The sequence below is a fragment of the Zophobas morio genome, unplaced genomic scaffold (genome assembly GCF_036711695.1).
Source record: "Zophobas morio isolate AGI-343-1 ecotype UQ-CSIRO unplaced genomic scaffold, CSIRO_AGI_Zmor_V1 ptg000011l, whole genome shotgun sequence".
Taxonomy (NCBI): Eukaryota; Metazoa; Arthropoda; class Insecta; order Coleoptera; family Tenebrionidae; genus Zophobas; species Zophobas morio.
The window spans coordinates 7,969,984-7,988,314 of NW_026972116.1; the positions used below are offsets into that span (position 1 = coordinate 7,969,984).

At 31.9% G+C, this 18,331-nt stretch overlaps 3 protein-coding genes across 5 annotated transcripts; 2 read left to right on the forward strand and 1 right to left on the reverse strand.

Moving 5' to 3' along the window:
- On the reverse strand, positions 1-6,411 carry LOC135126823 (heat shock 70 kDa protein cognate 2-like). Its single transcript, XM_064052977.1, has 4 exons — positions 6,019-6,411; positions 967-2,118; positions 580-909; positions 1-523 (listed from the first exon to the last, which is right to left on the reverse strand). The coding sequence occupies exons 1-4, from the start codon at positions 6,190-6,192 to the stop codon at positions 275-277; spliced, it is 1,905 nt and encodes a 634-aa protein (XP_063909047.1). The 5' UTR covers positions 6,193-6,411; the 3' UTR covers positions 1-274.
- Positions 6,412-11,201: 4,790 nt separating this feature from the next.
- LOC135127443 (small lysine-rich protein 1) lies at positions 11,202-11,587 on the forward strand. Its single transcript, XM_064053882.1, has one exon. The coding sequence runs from the start codon at positions 11,303-11,305 to the stop codon at positions 11,546-11,548; it is 246 nt and encodes an 81-aa protein (XP_063909952.1). The 5' UTR covers positions 11,202-11,302; the 3' UTR covers positions 11,549-11,587.
- Positions 11,588-11,919: 332 nt separating this feature from the next.
- Positions 11,920-13,542, forward strand: LOC135127444 (uncharacterized). 3 transcript variants are annotated; one of them, XM_064053884.1, is made up of 7 exons: positions 11,920-12,107; positions 12,197-12,219; positions 12,270-12,389; positions 12,449-12,682; positions 12,739-12,874; positions 12,928-13,085; positions 13,143-13,542. In XM_064053884.1, exons 3-7 carry the CDS (start codon positions 12,273-12,275, stop codon positions 13,374-13,376), a joined length of 879 nt encoding a protein of 292 aa, XP_063909954.1. In that variant the 5' UTR covers positions 11,920-12,107; positions 12,197-12,219; positions 12,270-12,272; the 3' UTR covers positions 13,377-13,542. The 3 variants fall into 3 exon arrangements, with proteins under 3 accessions (XP_063909954.1, XP_063909953.1, XP_063909955.1); XM_064053883.1 differs by having other exon boundaries at positions 12,197-12,389; XM_064053885.1 differs by lacking the exon at positions 12,197-12,219.
- The last annotated feature ends 4,789 nt before the right edge of the window (positions 13,543-18,331 follow it).

Genomic DNA, 18,331 nt, shown 5'->3' on the forward strand with positions numbered 1-18,331 from the left:
TGAAAAATCATTCTTCTATTTACATGTTTAATTATGTATAAGCTTTACTAAAATAATCCATTTAGTGAAAACAGTAAACAGTAATACAATACAATAAAGAGTAACACAAAGTTATGTGCTGTAAATGCAATACCACCATAGCTTTAATTTTTTCAATGTTATACTAATACTAAAATAAACATAAAGACAAACATTTCATTACATCTTACAGTCAGTAACCAAATTGTAAAACCTACTAAACAAGGTTATATTCATGTTGAAAATTTCTATAAAATTAATCAACTTCTTCAACAGTAGGTCCTTTCCCTCCTGGACCTGGCTGTGCACCTGATGCTTGTGCACCTTGATGCAGTTTCATCATAATTGGAGAACAGTCCTTTTGCAACTCTTTAAATTTATCCTCAAATTCATCTTTTTCAGCTAACTGATTTGAATCTAACCAAGATAAAGCTGCCGAACATTTTTCTCCAACCAGCTTTTTATCGTCCTCGGTGAGTTTATCAGCAGGTGCGTCTTCTGTAGCCTAAAGTCAAAAATTAATAATTACAAAAATTGCACCTTAACCATTAGCACCCATACCTGTTTAACGCTAAAAATATAACCTTCAAGTTGATTCCTGGCCGTAATTTTTTCTTTTTGTTTTTCATCTTCTGCTTTGTATTTTTCAGCTTCGGCTAACATTCTATCGATATCGGCCTTCGACAAGCGTCCCTTGTCGTTGGTGATAGTTATTCTTTCAGATTTACCAGTACTTATGTCTTTGGCTGAAACGTTGAGAATACCATTTGCGTCTAAATCAAATGTTACTTCAATTTTTGGGACGCCACGTGGCGCGGGAGGAATTCCGGTAAGGTTGAAAGTTCCCAACAGGTTGTTATCTTTCGTCATTGCACGTTCACCCTCAAACACCTAAAAATGCATTTTTCATATATACAAGAGTTATTACGAAGTTTCATTAGGTCTTACCTGAATGGTTACAGCGTTCTGATTATCTGAATAGGTAGTGAATGTCTGTTGCTGTTTGCAAGGAATCCTGGAGTTTCTCTCAACAATCTTTGTCATAACACCACCTGCGGTTTCAATACCTAGAGACAAAGGAGCTACATCGACCAGCAAAACATCTTGAATTTGTGAACTAGTATCCCCTGTCAAAATAGCAGCTTGGACAGCGGCACCATACGCTACAGCTTCATCAGGATTAATAGAAAGGTTGAGAGGTTTACCACAGAAGAAATCTTGCAGCATTTTTTGTATTTTGGGAATACGAATAGAACCTCCCACTAAAACTATATCATGAATTGCCCCTTTATCCATTTTAGCATCAGCTAGAGCCCTTTCAACAGGCTGAAGAGTAGATCTGAAGAAATCCATGCAAAGTTCCTCAAATCTGGCTCTACTAACTTTCGAATAGAAATCGACACCTTCATGAAGAGCATCGATTTCTATGCTCGCTTCAGCGCTTGAAGACAAAGTTCTTTTAGCTCTTTCGCATGCAGTCCTCAAGCGACGTACTGCCCTAGTATTACTACTCAAATCTTTGTGATGTTTTCTTTTAAATTCTTGAATGAAGTGATTAACTAAACGGTTATCGAAATCTTCACCTCCTAAATGAGTATCTCCAGCTGTTGATTTAACTTCAAATAGAGACCCTTCATCTATGGATAAAATAGAAACGTCAAAAGTACCACCACCTAAATCAAAAATCAACACGTTCTTTTCGCCCTTTAGGTTTTTATCAAGACCATAAGCTAAGGCAGCTGCTGTTGGTTCATTAATAATCCTCAGCACATTCAGTCCAGCTATAGCACCAGCATCTTTGGTGGCTTGTCTCTGCGAGTCGTTAAAATAAGCAGGTACTGTGATAACGGCATCCACTACTTTATCTCCTAAGTAAGTCTCCGCAATCTCTCTCATTTTCGTAAGTACCATAGAGCTTATTTCTTCGGGAGCAAATTTTTTAACTTCACCTTTATATTCAACTTGAATTTTCGGTTTGCCTCCATCGTTGACAACAGTGAAAGGCCAATGTTTCAAATCTTCTTGGATTTTGGAGTCGTCGAATTTACGTCCGATTAATCGTTTGGCATCAAAAACGGTGTTTTTTGGGTTCATCGCCACCTACAAATTATGATGATTGTAAAAATAGTGCGAATGATTCATTTTTTAAATCGACAAAGTGGATTTGTTTTTACGTTTAACATTGTAAACGTGAACGGGTTATGATTTTGATGAAATTATTTTGATGTTGCGCCAGCTTACGCGTGGGAAGAGAATTTGTGTGTCCATTTAAAATTAGACACGTGTTTTAAAAGTGGGTTTAAATCGAGGCGTTTCCAGAAAATATAATCAATGAAAAAACGAGAATTGGCCGTATAAAATATCACGGTTCGCTTTGTATTCATTTGGTAAGAGAAAAAAAATGGGTAAAAGTAGTTGAGTTAAGTTCTAATTATCCTTGTTCATAAAAATATTTCATTCAAATTTTTAAACTTGATCCCGAATTACTCATCGTATTTTTCTTTTCTTGTCTTTTAATATTTATGTCTGCTGTCTTTGGTTTCAAGCAAATTAGAACAAACACAGGATTTTTTAAAATTAGTATTGGCAGACTTAAGTCATTTAAAATTAATGCAGAATAATTTAGATCATCGTAAACAGCAGATTTTTTCTACGGAATCATTAAATTTATTAATATTTTAATAAATTTATTGATTAAAAGTAGGTCATTTGTCTTGGCATGACAGTATGAGTTCTTTAAGAATGCAAACATGGAAACCTCCATCGTCTATTTATCAACACATACGATTGTCAAAAAAATTGTGGTTTTAAATTGATTTTACTTTTAAAATGTAACCCGACAACATACATTGACCTAAATTTTTGGTAATGTCTAACTACTACACAAAAAATACACAATGATGAAATGTATAAATATATGTCAAGATTTCGCGTTTTTGTTATAGTATGTATATATCCATCAAGCCATTTATGTGTTTCCTGTTTGTAAATTTTTGTTCATGAAATCTGCAAGCAATAAATAAATTCATCAAAACTTTCCTTTGCCTCTTTTCTTCGATGACTTTTCTGTAATAATAAATTTACTCGGGTTAAAAGCAGTTGTTTGCTGCCACAGTTAAATTAGTCCACTGAATTCGAGTTTTTTTGCAAAAGAATACGTTTAATATGTGGTGTAATAAATAAAGTGGTGTTATGGGATATATGTATCATTTTAAGAGATTTCTCGTAAGATTCACGTTAGAATTCATAACTTTGTTCCTATCGATAAATTTAATTATTTAATATAATTAGAAATTAACAAAAGTATAAAGAAATAACGTAAAGTAGTCGCAACCGCTTCCTCTTTAACGAATGAAACTGTGACATGAAAAATGTATATAACATATACACAGAATTCTGTATATTTTTTTTGTGGATAGCTTAAATGCCGTTCGTATTTTAATAATCCACGCGAGGAGTCAAATATCTTATGTCAAATATGGTCATGTTTTTGTGCGCTTGCGTCATTTTCAAGTAGGTCGTAGAAAAAAACTTAACAACAAGGGAACGTCATTTGCGTTAAAATTTTTAGGAGATTCGTTTGTTATAAGCAGACTTAGGCACAACCGAGTGAGGGAATCAATCAGACAAATATTAAAAACGAGGGCGCGACATCAGGCGATAAATTTGGCTGGCCGACTGTGCAGTCTCACCCACGTCTTAACCTCAGTGGCGTTTAATGCAAATCAGGATTTATCTAATCAAGATCATCACGAAAATTGTGATGTTGAACAGTCATTTTTAATTTTTAAGGCATTTTAACATCTAGGAGAACTCGTATAACTGAAAAAAATCGAGAAAAAGTAGTAATTGTTATTAAGAATTCCCGAAGTTATAGGCTATATAGTGTCACTTCCGCCATGCCGAGGTGTGGTTATAAGCTACTTGATTTTAGCCACAATTCGATGTGGCAAAAAGTTAGGTGTCATTTATAAGTCAAGTGAATGTTCATATCCACAGTTCTTCTGTCACTTGTGTCACTCTGTGTTGATACTATTAAATGTAGTGGCTAATGATTCAAAATTTTAATAAATCAAGTGTAAGGTAATAGTGCGAATTCATTTGAAGTATTGTCTGCGACATTAACGAGTAATAGAAGAGATGAACGATGATGTAAATAGATAATATGAAAAAATTCAAAACCATAATTCTCAGTAGTAGTATTAATTTTACAGAAATTAAAACAAAAAATGTTTATACTTAGATTTAATTTTGTATTTTTAATTTCTTTCAGTACTAAACGACGTGAAACAAAACTCTCTACAAAATCTACTAATCTTGCTCCAGCTTTGAACTATTTGTTATTGATAGTAAAAAAAAAAACATGTAATCTCATTTGTGTTTGTTTTTACGAACGAACGAATAACATTTTACAAAATTAATAATAATTAAAAGTAAAAGATTTGTATGATAAGCTAAGGAAGCACTGCAATCGAGTCCATCAAGCGAATGGCTCTTTTCATATTGGCTTGACGTTTCATGAGCCCTAGGGTAAGAAAACATAGGTCACCCATTTTCGAATGTTTGTCTAGCTTCCTGTTTGTGTATTGGCCTTTTTTTTTCTAATCATCGCTACCAATAATTTGATGACGTTGTCGTAAAGAGTAATTTCAATACAGTAACCTTCAAATAGGTAGTAAGAAATTACAAAAAATGTTGATAAAAGTTTATCGTATTTTTTCACTCTATACCTATATTTTTGTTTTGTCTGTTCTGCAGAGATTTAGAAAAATATTGGTACGTAAATTAGTTACCAATAAAAAAATCTTTTTCAAACTAGTAGCAAGTGAACAATAAAAATCCTGTCAAAATATAACACGAACAATAAAAATGTATGAAAATATAACACACACCTCTAATGAAAAAGACATACCTTAAGTACGTTACGAGTATCTAGTACCTAATTTTTCAGATCTATTGTTAATAATAATTTATGGCTAATGGAATGTACAAAAACAAAATTACGTGTACAAGGTTTTTTTTAAGAAAACATTTACAGTTTCTTACGCTAATAAAAGTCTCATACAGAACATATCAAAATATTACTGTATCGAAAAATGAATTCCATACTCACAAACTACACCAACACAATATTATAAATCATACATTTGTTTCTTGTGCAAATGATTCGTTTTTCTTAAAAAAAAACAATTTATTCCATCATTTTTCGGCAGCTATTTGTCACATGCTATTTAAATTCCAAAAAAGCCCCAGGCAACTGAAATATAATTTTACCTTCATTACTATTACCCGATTTGATAAACAAAAAACAAACATTATATATTCCATTAAATATAACATTCATGATGGTATTACTGTTTCGAAAAATTAAAGCATTAAGTTTCAAGTTGTTCGGAATTTTTCACTAGAAGCAAATTCAAAATTTGTTTTTATTTTTGTCGACAACATATTTCAGCAACATCTGCTTTTAGTATCTAGCGGTGATTACTTCCTTTTGAAACCCGTAAATCTTTTTATTTTTTTCATAATATCATTAATTATCTATGTCTGATTGACCCATTTATTTATTTATCTAAGTATTACAAAAACAACCCACTTGCATAATACCAAATATTTGCATAAACATAAAGCGCGCGTGATCTAGTGAACGTCTTTATTTGGTCAAAATATTTGTCATATTACCGCACCAAGACTCTCAGTGTCCAAATATGGTTCATGACCTTTCCCAATACCCAAAGCTACCATAAACATCTCAATTAAATAACCAATCTGAACACATGTCCTTTAACCCAACATGTGTTCCTTTTAAATTTAAACAAACACACAAAACCTCCGATTTTCCCATATTTTTCACTCGTAATTTTACGAAAAAGTTCATTCAAAACATGCAGTTTCGCTTTGAACCTGGCACTCATCCAACCTAATTACAGCAAATTTTGCACGATCACCTCAAAAATAACTCATGAAGTAATCGGCTTGATTCACCGAAGGGAAAAATACCTGGCTTTTGGCGGCGTCTCCGATGAGCCTCTCCGTGTCGGTGAAGGCCACGTAGCTGGGGGTGGTCCTGTTGCCTTGGTCATTGGCGATGATCTCGACTTTGCCATGCTGCCACACGCCCACGCAGGAGTATGTGGTGCCTAGGTCGATGCCTACTCCTGGTACCTTCCCCATGGTGTAAGTAAGTGAAACTCTGAAACTTGACTGGCGGTATCTCTGTGTGAAGCGCGGTGGTGTATTTCAAGCGTTTGTCGAAAGTAGGGCGGTTGCAACTTTGGCACGGAATTTATTTTCTGGTGGAAATTTATAGGATTGGGTTAAATTGATACTAAGTAAATGATATATTGGCCGCTGATTAGTGGGCTTTTCGACAAGAATGAGATACAATTGTGTTGAAGTGATGGAAAAATAACAGATGTTGCTTATTTTGCTTGGCGGACGTAAAACTTCTGTGAATAGACATATGTGTAGAAGTGGAGGTTTATATATAAGAAAAATTCCTCTACAATAAAAACGACATTCGCTCTATTTCTCTTTATATGTTTCATTCATATGGACTGTGGATTTATGTAGTGTTTATTTAAGTAGTTTACGATTTGATCTAGTTTATTTTCTAAATAAATTTTCCTACCAATTAAATTTTTATGACTAATTTTTTCATATCTTCTTTTGTTATGCAATTTATAATTTTTTTAGGAAAGATGAAATTAACTTTATTATAAGTATAACACTAATCAAAGTGTTACCTGGTATACTCAGAAAATTACTTCTTTGACGTCCCTAGAAATACGATGAAAATGAAAGTTTGTTCTTTATTTTAATGTTAACTGTTTGATTTTAGTTATATATTTTTACCAATTAAAAGCAAAATTAGCCGTTGTCTTTATTGATAGACTAAATTGATCGGTTTATGATCCAGTTTCATGTGGATTCTATGTGTTCGCAAGCTAAATTTTCCACCTAGCAACAACAGTCACACTGCTTCTTATAACCCAATAACAGTATAACAGTTTTAACTTTGCGTTAACACAACTACCTACTTGAAATTAAGTTATTCAAGACATTTTCTTATTCGTTCCAACTAAAATAAATTTTATCTATATGACGCCTATTTCCATTAAAAAGAATACAATTTTCACGGACGTTAAATTTGTATTATTGCATTTGTAATATTGTTATTGTTACATAGGTTTTGAAAATAACTCTATTGTAACTTTTTTTATGAACCATTCCATTGCCAAAAATTTTAAGGGAGTTTGAATCACGTGGCATTGTAGCAACGGAATTTCAAAATTAAATTATAAAGCTTTAGAAGATTAGATGTAAAAATATATAGGATGTTCAATTCGAAAAAACTAAGGTGCGTGTTCCACTTTAAAAACACAACAAATTGTACAGTCAAAAATAATTTTCGTGCTTGGTCACCAAAGAACTGTACCTTCACTTCACTTGGTTTTCTTCTATTTGGTGACGCATCCTGTGCAAATGGTATTTATTATTTTCAAGTACATATATATAAAGTTTTTTTCGAAGTTAAGTTAATAGCTATTTTTAGATTTATTAAAGATAAACCCCAACAAATCTTCCTATCAAAAAAATGTTACTTTAAAGTAAGTTCGAAACTGCTATAAAATAAAAGGTATTATATGTGAAAAACATGAAAAGAGATCATTTGCATCACGCTGTGTAAATAAGTTTAAACGTTGTTAAGCTTTTTATATGTATGTACGCTAAGATTAAATTTGGTGTAAAATTACACAGTCCCATTTACAAAAATAGTGAAGCTCTGAATTATAGCAAACAAATATCTTGAAACTTGTTGGTGTATTTTTCGTTTTTCGTTAAGAATTTAAATTATAAAAATATAACATAGGATGTTATGGAAAGGTACGTACAACAAAATTGACAGTTCTTCGCGTAGTCTAAGAAGCCTGAAAAACTTAATTTGTGTTATCAAAATTATAAGGGGAAAATTAACCCCTATTCAATCTTTTTAGACGCTACTGAAGGATAAATAGGTAAAATTAATTTATTTTAATAAATCCTAGCAACTGTAACAATAATAAAAAAAATAAGAGACCCTTTTGTTGCTATAGAAACGAAAGATGACCTTTTTATCAGAGGCGTTCAACGAATTTGGACATAAATTTTAATCATTTTTATCTCTAAAAGGAGGACACTTTTTTTACTTTTAGCACCCAGACTTCGAGACCAATTGCCGATTTTATTTTGTAAGTACCTTTTAATAACACGCTGTATTTGGTTTAAAAAATAAAATTGTGTTAAGTAATCTTTAAATCTTGTATATTCCAGTTTCAACTTTTTTGTAGCAAAAAATCCGATGCTCTCTCTACGCTTCCGGCGAAATGGATATTTTCTAAAGGTGTTAATTTGAGAAATGTTTATGTTTATAAGTATTTCACTTAAATGATTAACGGTTTTTAAAACTGTTATACCTACTTTGCGAATTTTGTTCTTTGGTATACAGTGAAAAAATTGGTCGAAAGTTATTTCGATAGAACTTCCCTAGCATCTGAAGTACAATGAAACGTATCCAGCATTTTTGAGTTCAGTTTTTTCTTTGCACAATTTTGTGATGAAATCATCAACATTTTTGCAAGGAAACGTACATCAACTTGGATTGGGGCAGTGTAATACAAAAGATAACAGTATTGTATTCCCAAAATTTTTTAGAAAAATGGAGTGAACCTTTCTTGATTTAACCCATAAAATAATCTGACTCATTCATTAATTTTTTTGAGCCACCTGTTTAAGTAAATCTAAAAAATATGAATGCAATGATAAATTACAAGTAAAAACTCATTATATTTTACACATTTTGGGTAGGATTTATTCGGCAAAATTTTGAGATGACGTCATGAATTTTTTGGGGGGAATAAACAGATATATTTTGATTAACAATTTACCATGCTTATAGTAATTTCAAAATGGCCGACAATTTTCAAAGTATTCAGTTTGCAATTCTTGATTTAATGAATAAAATAAATTGACTCAATCATTGATTTTTTGAGACACCCTGCATAAGCAAATCTAAAATATATTAATGCAGTGATAAATCACAAGTATAGATCCATCAAATTTTGCACTTTTAAGATCAGATTTATTCAGCCAATAGTTTCAGGTGACGTCATCAATTTTTTTGGGGGATGATCAAAAATTTATCATGCTTATGATAACTTAATATCTCCAAGATTTCAAAACATTCGAGTTTGCAGTCCCTGATAAAATTAATAAAATAAATTCACGAATTCATGAAATTCTTTGAGTCAACCTGTATACGGAAATCCAAAAAATATGAATCGAGTGATAAATCACAGGTATACACTTATCATATTTTGGACATTTTAGATACCATTTATTCGCCAATTTTTTGGAGAGGATAAGCAATTATATTTTGATTAAAATTTTATCATGCTTTTCATGAGTTTAAAACAGCTGCAAGATTTCAAAGCAATCGGTTTTGCAGATTCAAAATTAAATTACAAAATGTTGTTTTATGATTTTGATTTTTTTCCAAAAATCTCGACGTTTCGAGTAAAACTCAACACGGAGTCATAAACTACATGTGTAGGACTATGTTATTTTTTACAATTTAAAACCTATTTAAGGTGTACAATTTTGAAGTGACGTCATCACATTATTAGTGAGAATGATTAGACAAATTTTGGTTAGCGTTTTATCATCTACATGATATTCCTAATATAAATGCAGAATTTGACAAGTAAAAACTCAGTAAAGAGATCTAGGGATTTTTGTTACGCAACTCAAGACAGGACTAATGCAAATCACAACCTACCTAAAAAAAAAACGGCTCGTTCCATTTTCACAGAAAATTTTGGTAATACAATTCTGTTATTTTTTGTATTACACTGCACCAACCCAAGTTGATATATGTGTCCTTGCAAAAATGTTGATGACGTCATCACAAATTTTTAATTGGTCAAATTAAGAGGGAATAACCCCATTTTCTCGAAATTGTGAGAATACGCACGTCTTTTTTATGTAATAATGATAAAATTAGAATTATAATATTCAGAACATTTTGTTCGACTGTGGTTTAGTCAATAGTTTTAGTCCTCTTTTGAGAACATAAACTCATTCAAATCAAACTAATTTCTACGTGACATTCTTTCGATGTAATCGTATGTACATAAATAATCCCTTGAGCTTCAGATTGCTATTACCTAGTACTGAAGGATATTTTATCCCGTTAGTTAAGCGCTTCGAATATATTTTACATTGTCCGTACGGTGCGGGGGTTGCGGGGGCGTTATTTATGCCGCTGGTTACTACTTTGCAGAGGTTATCACCAAACGAAAATCGTAAATCAAATTTTATAATTTTTTTAAAGAGCTGAATTTGTCCAGTTATACTTCAAGGGAGAGGGAAGTTCTGTCGAAATAGCCTTCGACCAATTTTTTCAAGTTAAATTTCTAGGTGCGATCTCTGTTTCGAATTATGTAAATATCGTTGTACCAAACGGCAATACTCATTTAACATAAACTTTGAACCATATCCTATCTTAATCGTGTTATCGAAATAAATATTGTTGTGACGTTTTTGACATGACATTGTACTAAACCACAGAAAAGCACTATAGATTATTTTTAAACTGCATTGTTATAGTATACGATGGAAAAACTTAGTCTATATTTATTTCTAGGTTAATGTGCATATGTGATTAATAAAATAATAAGTTTATGAATTGTCTTGTATAACAATGAAGGGTTCAGTTTTTTTATTTAGAGTAACGACATTATTCTCAAGAGAGAAAAAGTGATATGAAATGCATTTTACTACAAATGTTTTGGAATCTTTTCTTCTTCAGCCATTAAAGAATATTTAGCTGTGATTTTTAACTGTTTTCTGTTGGTAGAAATTCAGCCTCTTCCATTAAAGGAAAAGACAAGTTCTGTGTGACCTTTTGCGTGATTTAAACAAATTTTTGGATTTAGGTAGTATTACATAATGATGCAAGATTTCGCATTTTATTCTGTAAGAAAATCCCTTAAATCTATTTGGTTCTTGTAAAAACTGATCTTTTTCAACATCCGTTTCCACTTTTGGCTATTTCTAAAACGTATTGCCTACATACAAATTTTGGTACAGTATTTTTTACTTCTTGCATATTGACTAAAAACGTATCCAAGATACTAACGGTGTGTACTCTGTGTTTAATCGATAACGAATGTTTTTTAAGGGTGGGTAGCAGTATTATAAGTGTTGGTTATCTTGGTAGAAAAAAACTTGCTTCGTTAACACTATGGCTGGTAAAGGTAAGAAAAAGAAAGGCAAGGCGAAAAATGGAGACAAGAAAAAAACGGTGAAAACGAAGAAGGGAGGTCGTAAAGGTGGAAGAGCGAAAAGTTCAAGGTGTACCGTGGATATTTTCACTGAAGCAGCAATGGAAAATGCGTATACGATTTGTCACAATGTTCAAGATTTACTTAAATCAAGAGGGTTTCCTTGGCCCGACGCCCAAAAGAAAAAGAAAAAAGGGAAGAAGTAATGGGTGTGTAAACTGATTGATAAATTGTATCTACTACTAATGAAAGTATGAATAGAATTTTAGAAAGCACTTTGTTGTTTTTATTGACTGTAACACCGTTTTAGTTTCACGTGGATTTAAAAATAAAGTAGTTGTCTTAGATTATTTGAAAAATCAGTTTATATATAGCTGGTTGCTTGCTGAATTTAAAAGTGAAAAAAAAATAAGGAGAAAATAACAGTAACTCTCTAGAGTAGTAGTTTAAAATACCTGAGCTATGGTTGTACGAATTGCAACATAAATGTATATTATATATTTAACTAATTTCATATTCAATAACTATTTATTTTAATACATACGCCAGAAAAGTTTGTAATGATGCGCGTGTTAAATATTTTTAAGTCGATGCTGAATTAAGTAAATACCAAAACGCACCAGTGGCATACGACGAGTTTAAAAATAACCAAGCGCAGTCTATATTAATCTTTCGAGAAGGCAACAGTTGACTAAAGATTTGACTTTACAACTGTACTAATTCCTGTGTTTAGTTTCGGCACAAGAATTTTCGTATTCTGCTATCGTAAGTATTTCCGTTGCAATAGCTATAACTGCTTTATGCTTTTAACTATTAATAAAGAGTTAAAAAAGTCTACACCAATTGAATTCTAGAATATTCCGCATTGAAGAAACATGTCTGTACTTTCATTTCGTGTGATGCCCACAACATATGATTATTTTCTAGAAAATGCCTCTTCACGTTGCTTGCAGAGTCGATGATGCTAATAAACACGAATACGATATTAACCAAATTATATTTCATAAAGGAAAACTTTATAGTGCTGCTGATGACGGCAAAGTCAAGGTATTATATTTCGCTTTTAATTATGTACATAAAAGACACGAAGTATCACTTCATTCTAGGTTTGGTCTCCTGATCTGAAATTTCTTCAAGAAGTTCAGGCACATCCTTGCTCCATCTTTTCAATAACCGCTAATGACGATACTTTGTACACTTGTTCAAACGATGGGACTGTGAGAAGTTGGGACCTTAATAGCCTAAAAGAAAAAGATTTTTTGATAAAAGACGAAGAAGTCGAATTTTGGAAAGTGAAGTATGATCAAGGAGTTTTGTACGTGGGGGATGATAACGGAAACGTGAGAAGTTTCATAAACATTCTTGTTCAGTAAGTTGTAGCATTGGTGATTTTTAGATGAGAATTTATAAAAATGAAACATTTTATGGGTCCATTAATGTGGCTATACCAGTTAAAGATCTGGTTGTGAAAGATAATTTAGTAATTGTTGCCAAAGATAATGATGTTATTGTTACAGACTTGCATCTCCAAGGTTTGAACCATTGAGTTTTCAAGTTGTTGAAGGATTTATCATTTGAGTTGTAGGGAAAAAGCCACAGTTTGGCGTAACCGCTACAATTGTGGGTAGAGGGCCCTTGCTCTTAGTCGATGATAAATCTATATTCATGAGCAGGGACGGTCGAGATATCCTTGTAAACGTCATTGGAGATAAACAACATTTCAAACAAGTATCAACAATTGCTGTAAGTTATTTCATAATTATTGTTATTATAATTATGATTTTTTAAAATTTGTTTTAGGGAGCACACGATATGATTGTTAATGGAGGGGCAGCTGCAAACTGGGATGGCAGTATTCTTTTGTTCACTGGTGGATGGGATAAAGTTGTGAAGCAATGGAAAATTGAAAATGATTCTCTAAAAGCAGACGGTTCTTTTGCTGTGGATTTCGTTGTCAATAGTATGGTAGATGGTGCAAAAGGGCACATTTATGTCGCTGGAAGTGATGGACATATTATTCGTTTAGATGTTTAGATTTGACAAATACGCTGGCGATGGTTATTTCATAAGTAATTCTTTAAATTTACTATAATTTCATTTTTATTCATACTCGTAGTTTTTTGTAACTAACCAAAAGTAGCACACTGTGGTTATTTTTGTAGTAAACTTTGAATTCAAATAAAAGCACCGGTCATATTTACGTTTTGTGTCTTCGAATTTTAAGTGTACTGTTCGTTAAGTCTTTTCATAATTTACAGTATGTAATTAATTATTGGCTAATAAGAAGTCTTCCAATATTATTTCTGAAAAACCGTAAGTGCTGTTATGGTCCTATATTTTAATGGTTTTAATACCGGCTTTTAAATTCTTATGTTAACAAGAAGCTTCTATTTAACCCCAAGCTGAATTTAATATTTTTGTTTTGATTAATTAATAATAATTTTTGCAGTAAACTTCACGTTTCACTTAAATAAAAGAAAAACAGAGAAGCTATGGTTAAGTGGGTAGTGTTTTCTGCATAAGAATGTATGTTTTATAAAATATTAATTTAATCATCTGGTATTGCTAATGGTAAATTAAAATACAACAGCACATAGGAAAACTGTTTTTATCGCTTAAAAAGTAGTAATTTATTTAACTAAAAATCAACTAGTTTCCTTAAGCTGAGCTTAACTTGAGGTTGTAAAAAACGAATAGTTGCAAAAAAAACAGATGAAGAAACACAAAAAATGTACTCTTAAAAAATCTAAAATTGGTTAAAATTCGATGCAACTGTCGACCCAGCTTTACGCGAGACGATGATCTTGAAATGGGTGAACTATTTATCATCAAACATTGCTAAGAACCATCTTGATTAAAGTAGTGCACAAAAAAAAATCGGTTCATCCGTTTAGGAGCTACAGTACCACAAACAGAAAAAGGCTTCAAAGTTTTTCATCGGGGGTTAAAACCTTACAGGTTATTATCCATTTTACGCAATAATAAGGGATCTTCTATCAAATAAGCGTTGTTATTTGTCACCTTCCAGATTTGAAGAGCCATTTTAACTGAATGGGCAATATTTGTTGGTTTTTGAAGTGCTGGAAGTGTATTGTTAAACTGAAATAATTGAAGAGATGTAATCTCCAATGTTAGACTTATGGAACATACTTCGTTTAATGTAAGCATTTTGATTTTCATACATTAAAGTATAAAAACCTTTTCCTTGAAGATTAACTTTAAACTCTGGTTTATTTAACAGTTCAACCATTAATTGTTATGGGTGATTTTTTACTACATTCAAAACACACTACATACTTATCATATACGAGGAGGTATTGATAAATTCTTAGCCTCCCATAGAAGGAGAAGCCATACAATGAAACTATATTTTATGTACCTATTCAATGTAATCTATTTAAATTTATACGCTTAATACAACTGTCATAAAGTAATTTTAATCCTCTTAAATAAAATTATTTTTCCTGATCTGCAAACTATTACTCTACGATGTGGATCACCTCTTTATTTGACGAGTATCTCTTTCCTTTCAAGTGTTTTTTCAGTTTGGGAAAGGGATAGATAATAGTCAGAAGGGGCTAAATCTGGCGAATATGGGGGATGGTAAACCAATTCAAAGTGTAGTTCGTTAAATTTCTGTAAGGCAATCAGACATTTTTCGCGATGTTTTTCGATAATTTTTTCTCGCAATTTAATCAATAATGAAGAATAATATGACCCCGTCACAGTTTTGCTAGCTTCCCTAAGTAATCTACAATTCTACTACCCTTGTTCCAAAAAATTGACCTTTCCTGCAGATTTCTGAGACTTGAATTTCTTGGGGAAGGAGAGAAGGAGACTCTCTATGTTTCCACTCTTTCGACTGCTCTTTTGGCTCTGGATCATAGTGATGGATCCATGTTTTATCCATTGTTATAATTCGATCCGAAAAGTTGGGTGAATCCTCTTCAACATTAGTGCAATTTTTGCCTGATATGGTTAAAAAAAAATGTTTGATTGAAGACCTTTAAACGTTTTGCCATCAAATTTGGTACATGCTAGGTACACTTATGTGTCAAACATCCTAGTTACTGTAATAGCAACAGTTGCCATTTTTTTTATGAGGAGTGGACAAGGCTAACTATATATCAATACCCCCTCGTATGGCTACTAATTGGCTTTGTCATTTTTATAAGATTAAGAGCTAGGAATCTACGCAAAAAGCAAATTAGTGTCAAAATCTTAGATATGTAAAGTGTATTTAAACAAGTGCTAAACACAAATCTTTAAAAAGCTTCAGGAAATCCAATGTTTCAAACCGGAATATGGAATCTTATGCCGTTTGGGAGTTACGAGTCTATCTCCTTGAAGTTGTATTTTAACATTCAAGCTAAACGGATTGAGTACGTATTTGGTTTGAGAATTTGCTCATAGCGCTAGAAAACTTCAGAAAATCGAGTCCTGTAAACTTCAATGCTGAATCTTGTGTCATTTTGGAGTTACGTCTTGTTAAGTTCGAAAAAATGCTGTTTTTAACTCTCAAAAGTACCTTCCCTTATATCAGTCTCTCCATATTAAACAAATCGAGTATTCAGTCTGAAAATTTGCTCGTAAAGCTACAAAGTTCGAATGCTTCAAACCGCAATGCAGAATCTTGTGCCGTTTTGGAATTATGTCTTGTTCGTTTAAAGAAAAGGCTTATTTTTGACTCTCAATTGATACATTCCTATATTGGTTGCTCCATACTAGTGTTCGGTCTGAAAATTTGCTCGCAGAACTAGAAAGCTTTAAGAAATCGAATTATTGGAACCTCAGTGAGAAATTTTGTACCGTTTGAAAAAATTTTAAATTTGAATAAAGGCTGTTTTTGAATTCTCAAAAGATGTTTTTCTGTATATTAGTCTCTCTATAGTAAATTAATAAAGTATCTGGTGTTAAAATTTGGTCGTAGAAGAAGAAAGCTTCAGGGAATCCAATGCTTCAAACTACAATGCGGAATCTTGTGCCGCTTTGGAGTTATGCGAGAGTTTTTAACTCTCAAATGACACCTTCCTATATATACCTATAAGGGAATATTTTTTTAATTCTGAATATATGAAAGTAAGTAATAATTCATATGTTCAGTTTGAAAAAAAAAACATCAATGCATAGGAAGTATGCTACCAATATTACGTCAAGCCTCCTTTACTAAAAAAAAAAACTACATGTGAGCTTGTTTGAATTATCGTAGTAAAGTATTTTACAAAAATGTAAATAATATTCAATGCGTCGAAACACCATCAAAGAAATAGAATATTTTCAAGTGTATATATGCTGCACTCCAAGGTTTTTAATAGAACTCCTTATATTTTTACAGTTTTATATTTTTTATATATATAAAAAAAAAAAATAACGAAAAGCATAATGTTAGATACAACTAGTTTTTGATCAATAGTTTTTAAATTTTAAAATATTTTCATTCGTGCGTAAAAAAATTTCGTCCCACGAGTTTTAAATATGAAAGCTTGGAATTTTGTAGAAGATTTGAACGTATTTATACGAGGCGATTGAATTTGCAAATTGTTTGTTTTCTCATGTTTTTTAATTAGGACACCCTAATTTTGAAACAGTTTTGAACACGTTCCTAAAAAAGTGTTGTTTAGACAACAACAAACCTGGTATTAAAAAAAAATGTCACAGGTTATTTCGACAGAACTTCCCTCGCTTCTGTACTACAGCCCAAAATATTCCGCTTCTTTGAACAATTGTAATATTTAATTTTACTTCTACACATAAAGTAAAAAAAAAAATTAATGCACTGATAAACCACAAATACAAATTCTTAATGTTTTTTACATTTTAGATGGGATATAGCGGGCAAAATTTGACGATGGCGTTATCAATTTGGGGTAGTGAGGAGATAAACTTTTATTAACAAATTACCATGCTTACGTTTGTGATAACATGTTGAACCATTCGGTTTTCCGCTTTTCAAACTAAATTATTGTAAAATGTTGTCGTACAATTTTGATTAAACGTCTGGATGTTTAGGATAAAAATTCAATACAGATTCATAAATCACAAATACGGAGGTATGTTATTTTATAAAATTTAAAAAACCTGTATTCGGTAAAATTGTTAAGAAAACGTCGACAATTGGGGCCGGGTTCAGCATAAACGAATAAATTTTGATGAACAATTTACCATGCTTCCGATAACCTTAAAATGTTTGCAATATTGCAGAGCATTCAGTTTTGCAATTTCAAAGTTAAATTTTAAAATATCGTTAAAATTGTTATCCAATTTATTTTTTTCCAAAAATCTGAATGTCTGTGATAAAAAGTCAACACGGATTCATAAACCACAAGTGCAGGAGTATGTTATTTAAACAAATTAAAACAATACATGAGATAACATCATCACATTCACACGATATTGCTAACATACATATAAAATTTGAAAACAAGTGGTGGTGTAGTTTCCAAGACAACAGTTAGTTATGTCATAGCCGAGTTAAACAAGTTCCATTTACGACTCTTACAACTTTTTAAGTAAAACATGCTGCTATCAGTAAGAGTTATATTGTTTTCTTATTACGCTGAATGCTTTAATTTCGAAGAGGAGTACACACTTCAGTAAAATTTTATGATCTTCGGATTCCATACGTTTGAAGAAAGTTAGTTGCAGTTACACTTCGTCGAATTTGTGTAGAGGACAGTTGTTATGAATCGTGTGGTTTAAAATTTATCGATTATACACTTTTCTGTCGGAAATGTGTTTTCTATGAGTTGTTAGGGAATGTGTTAAGTGTGTGTAGGTAAATGAGAGAGTATATGAAACACTTTGTAACATATTTCTGCTTTTAATTAGATCAACGAGATATTGCGTAGAACTCAAGTTCTTTATAAAACAAAACTTTGAGCTAGTCCTCTGCTCGAAAACTATATATATTCAAAACGGTTTTTCTTTTTCGAGCAAAGGACCGTGGCGACTAACTAAACCCTAAAGTCCAGTGTGAAAAAAGGAGTAGG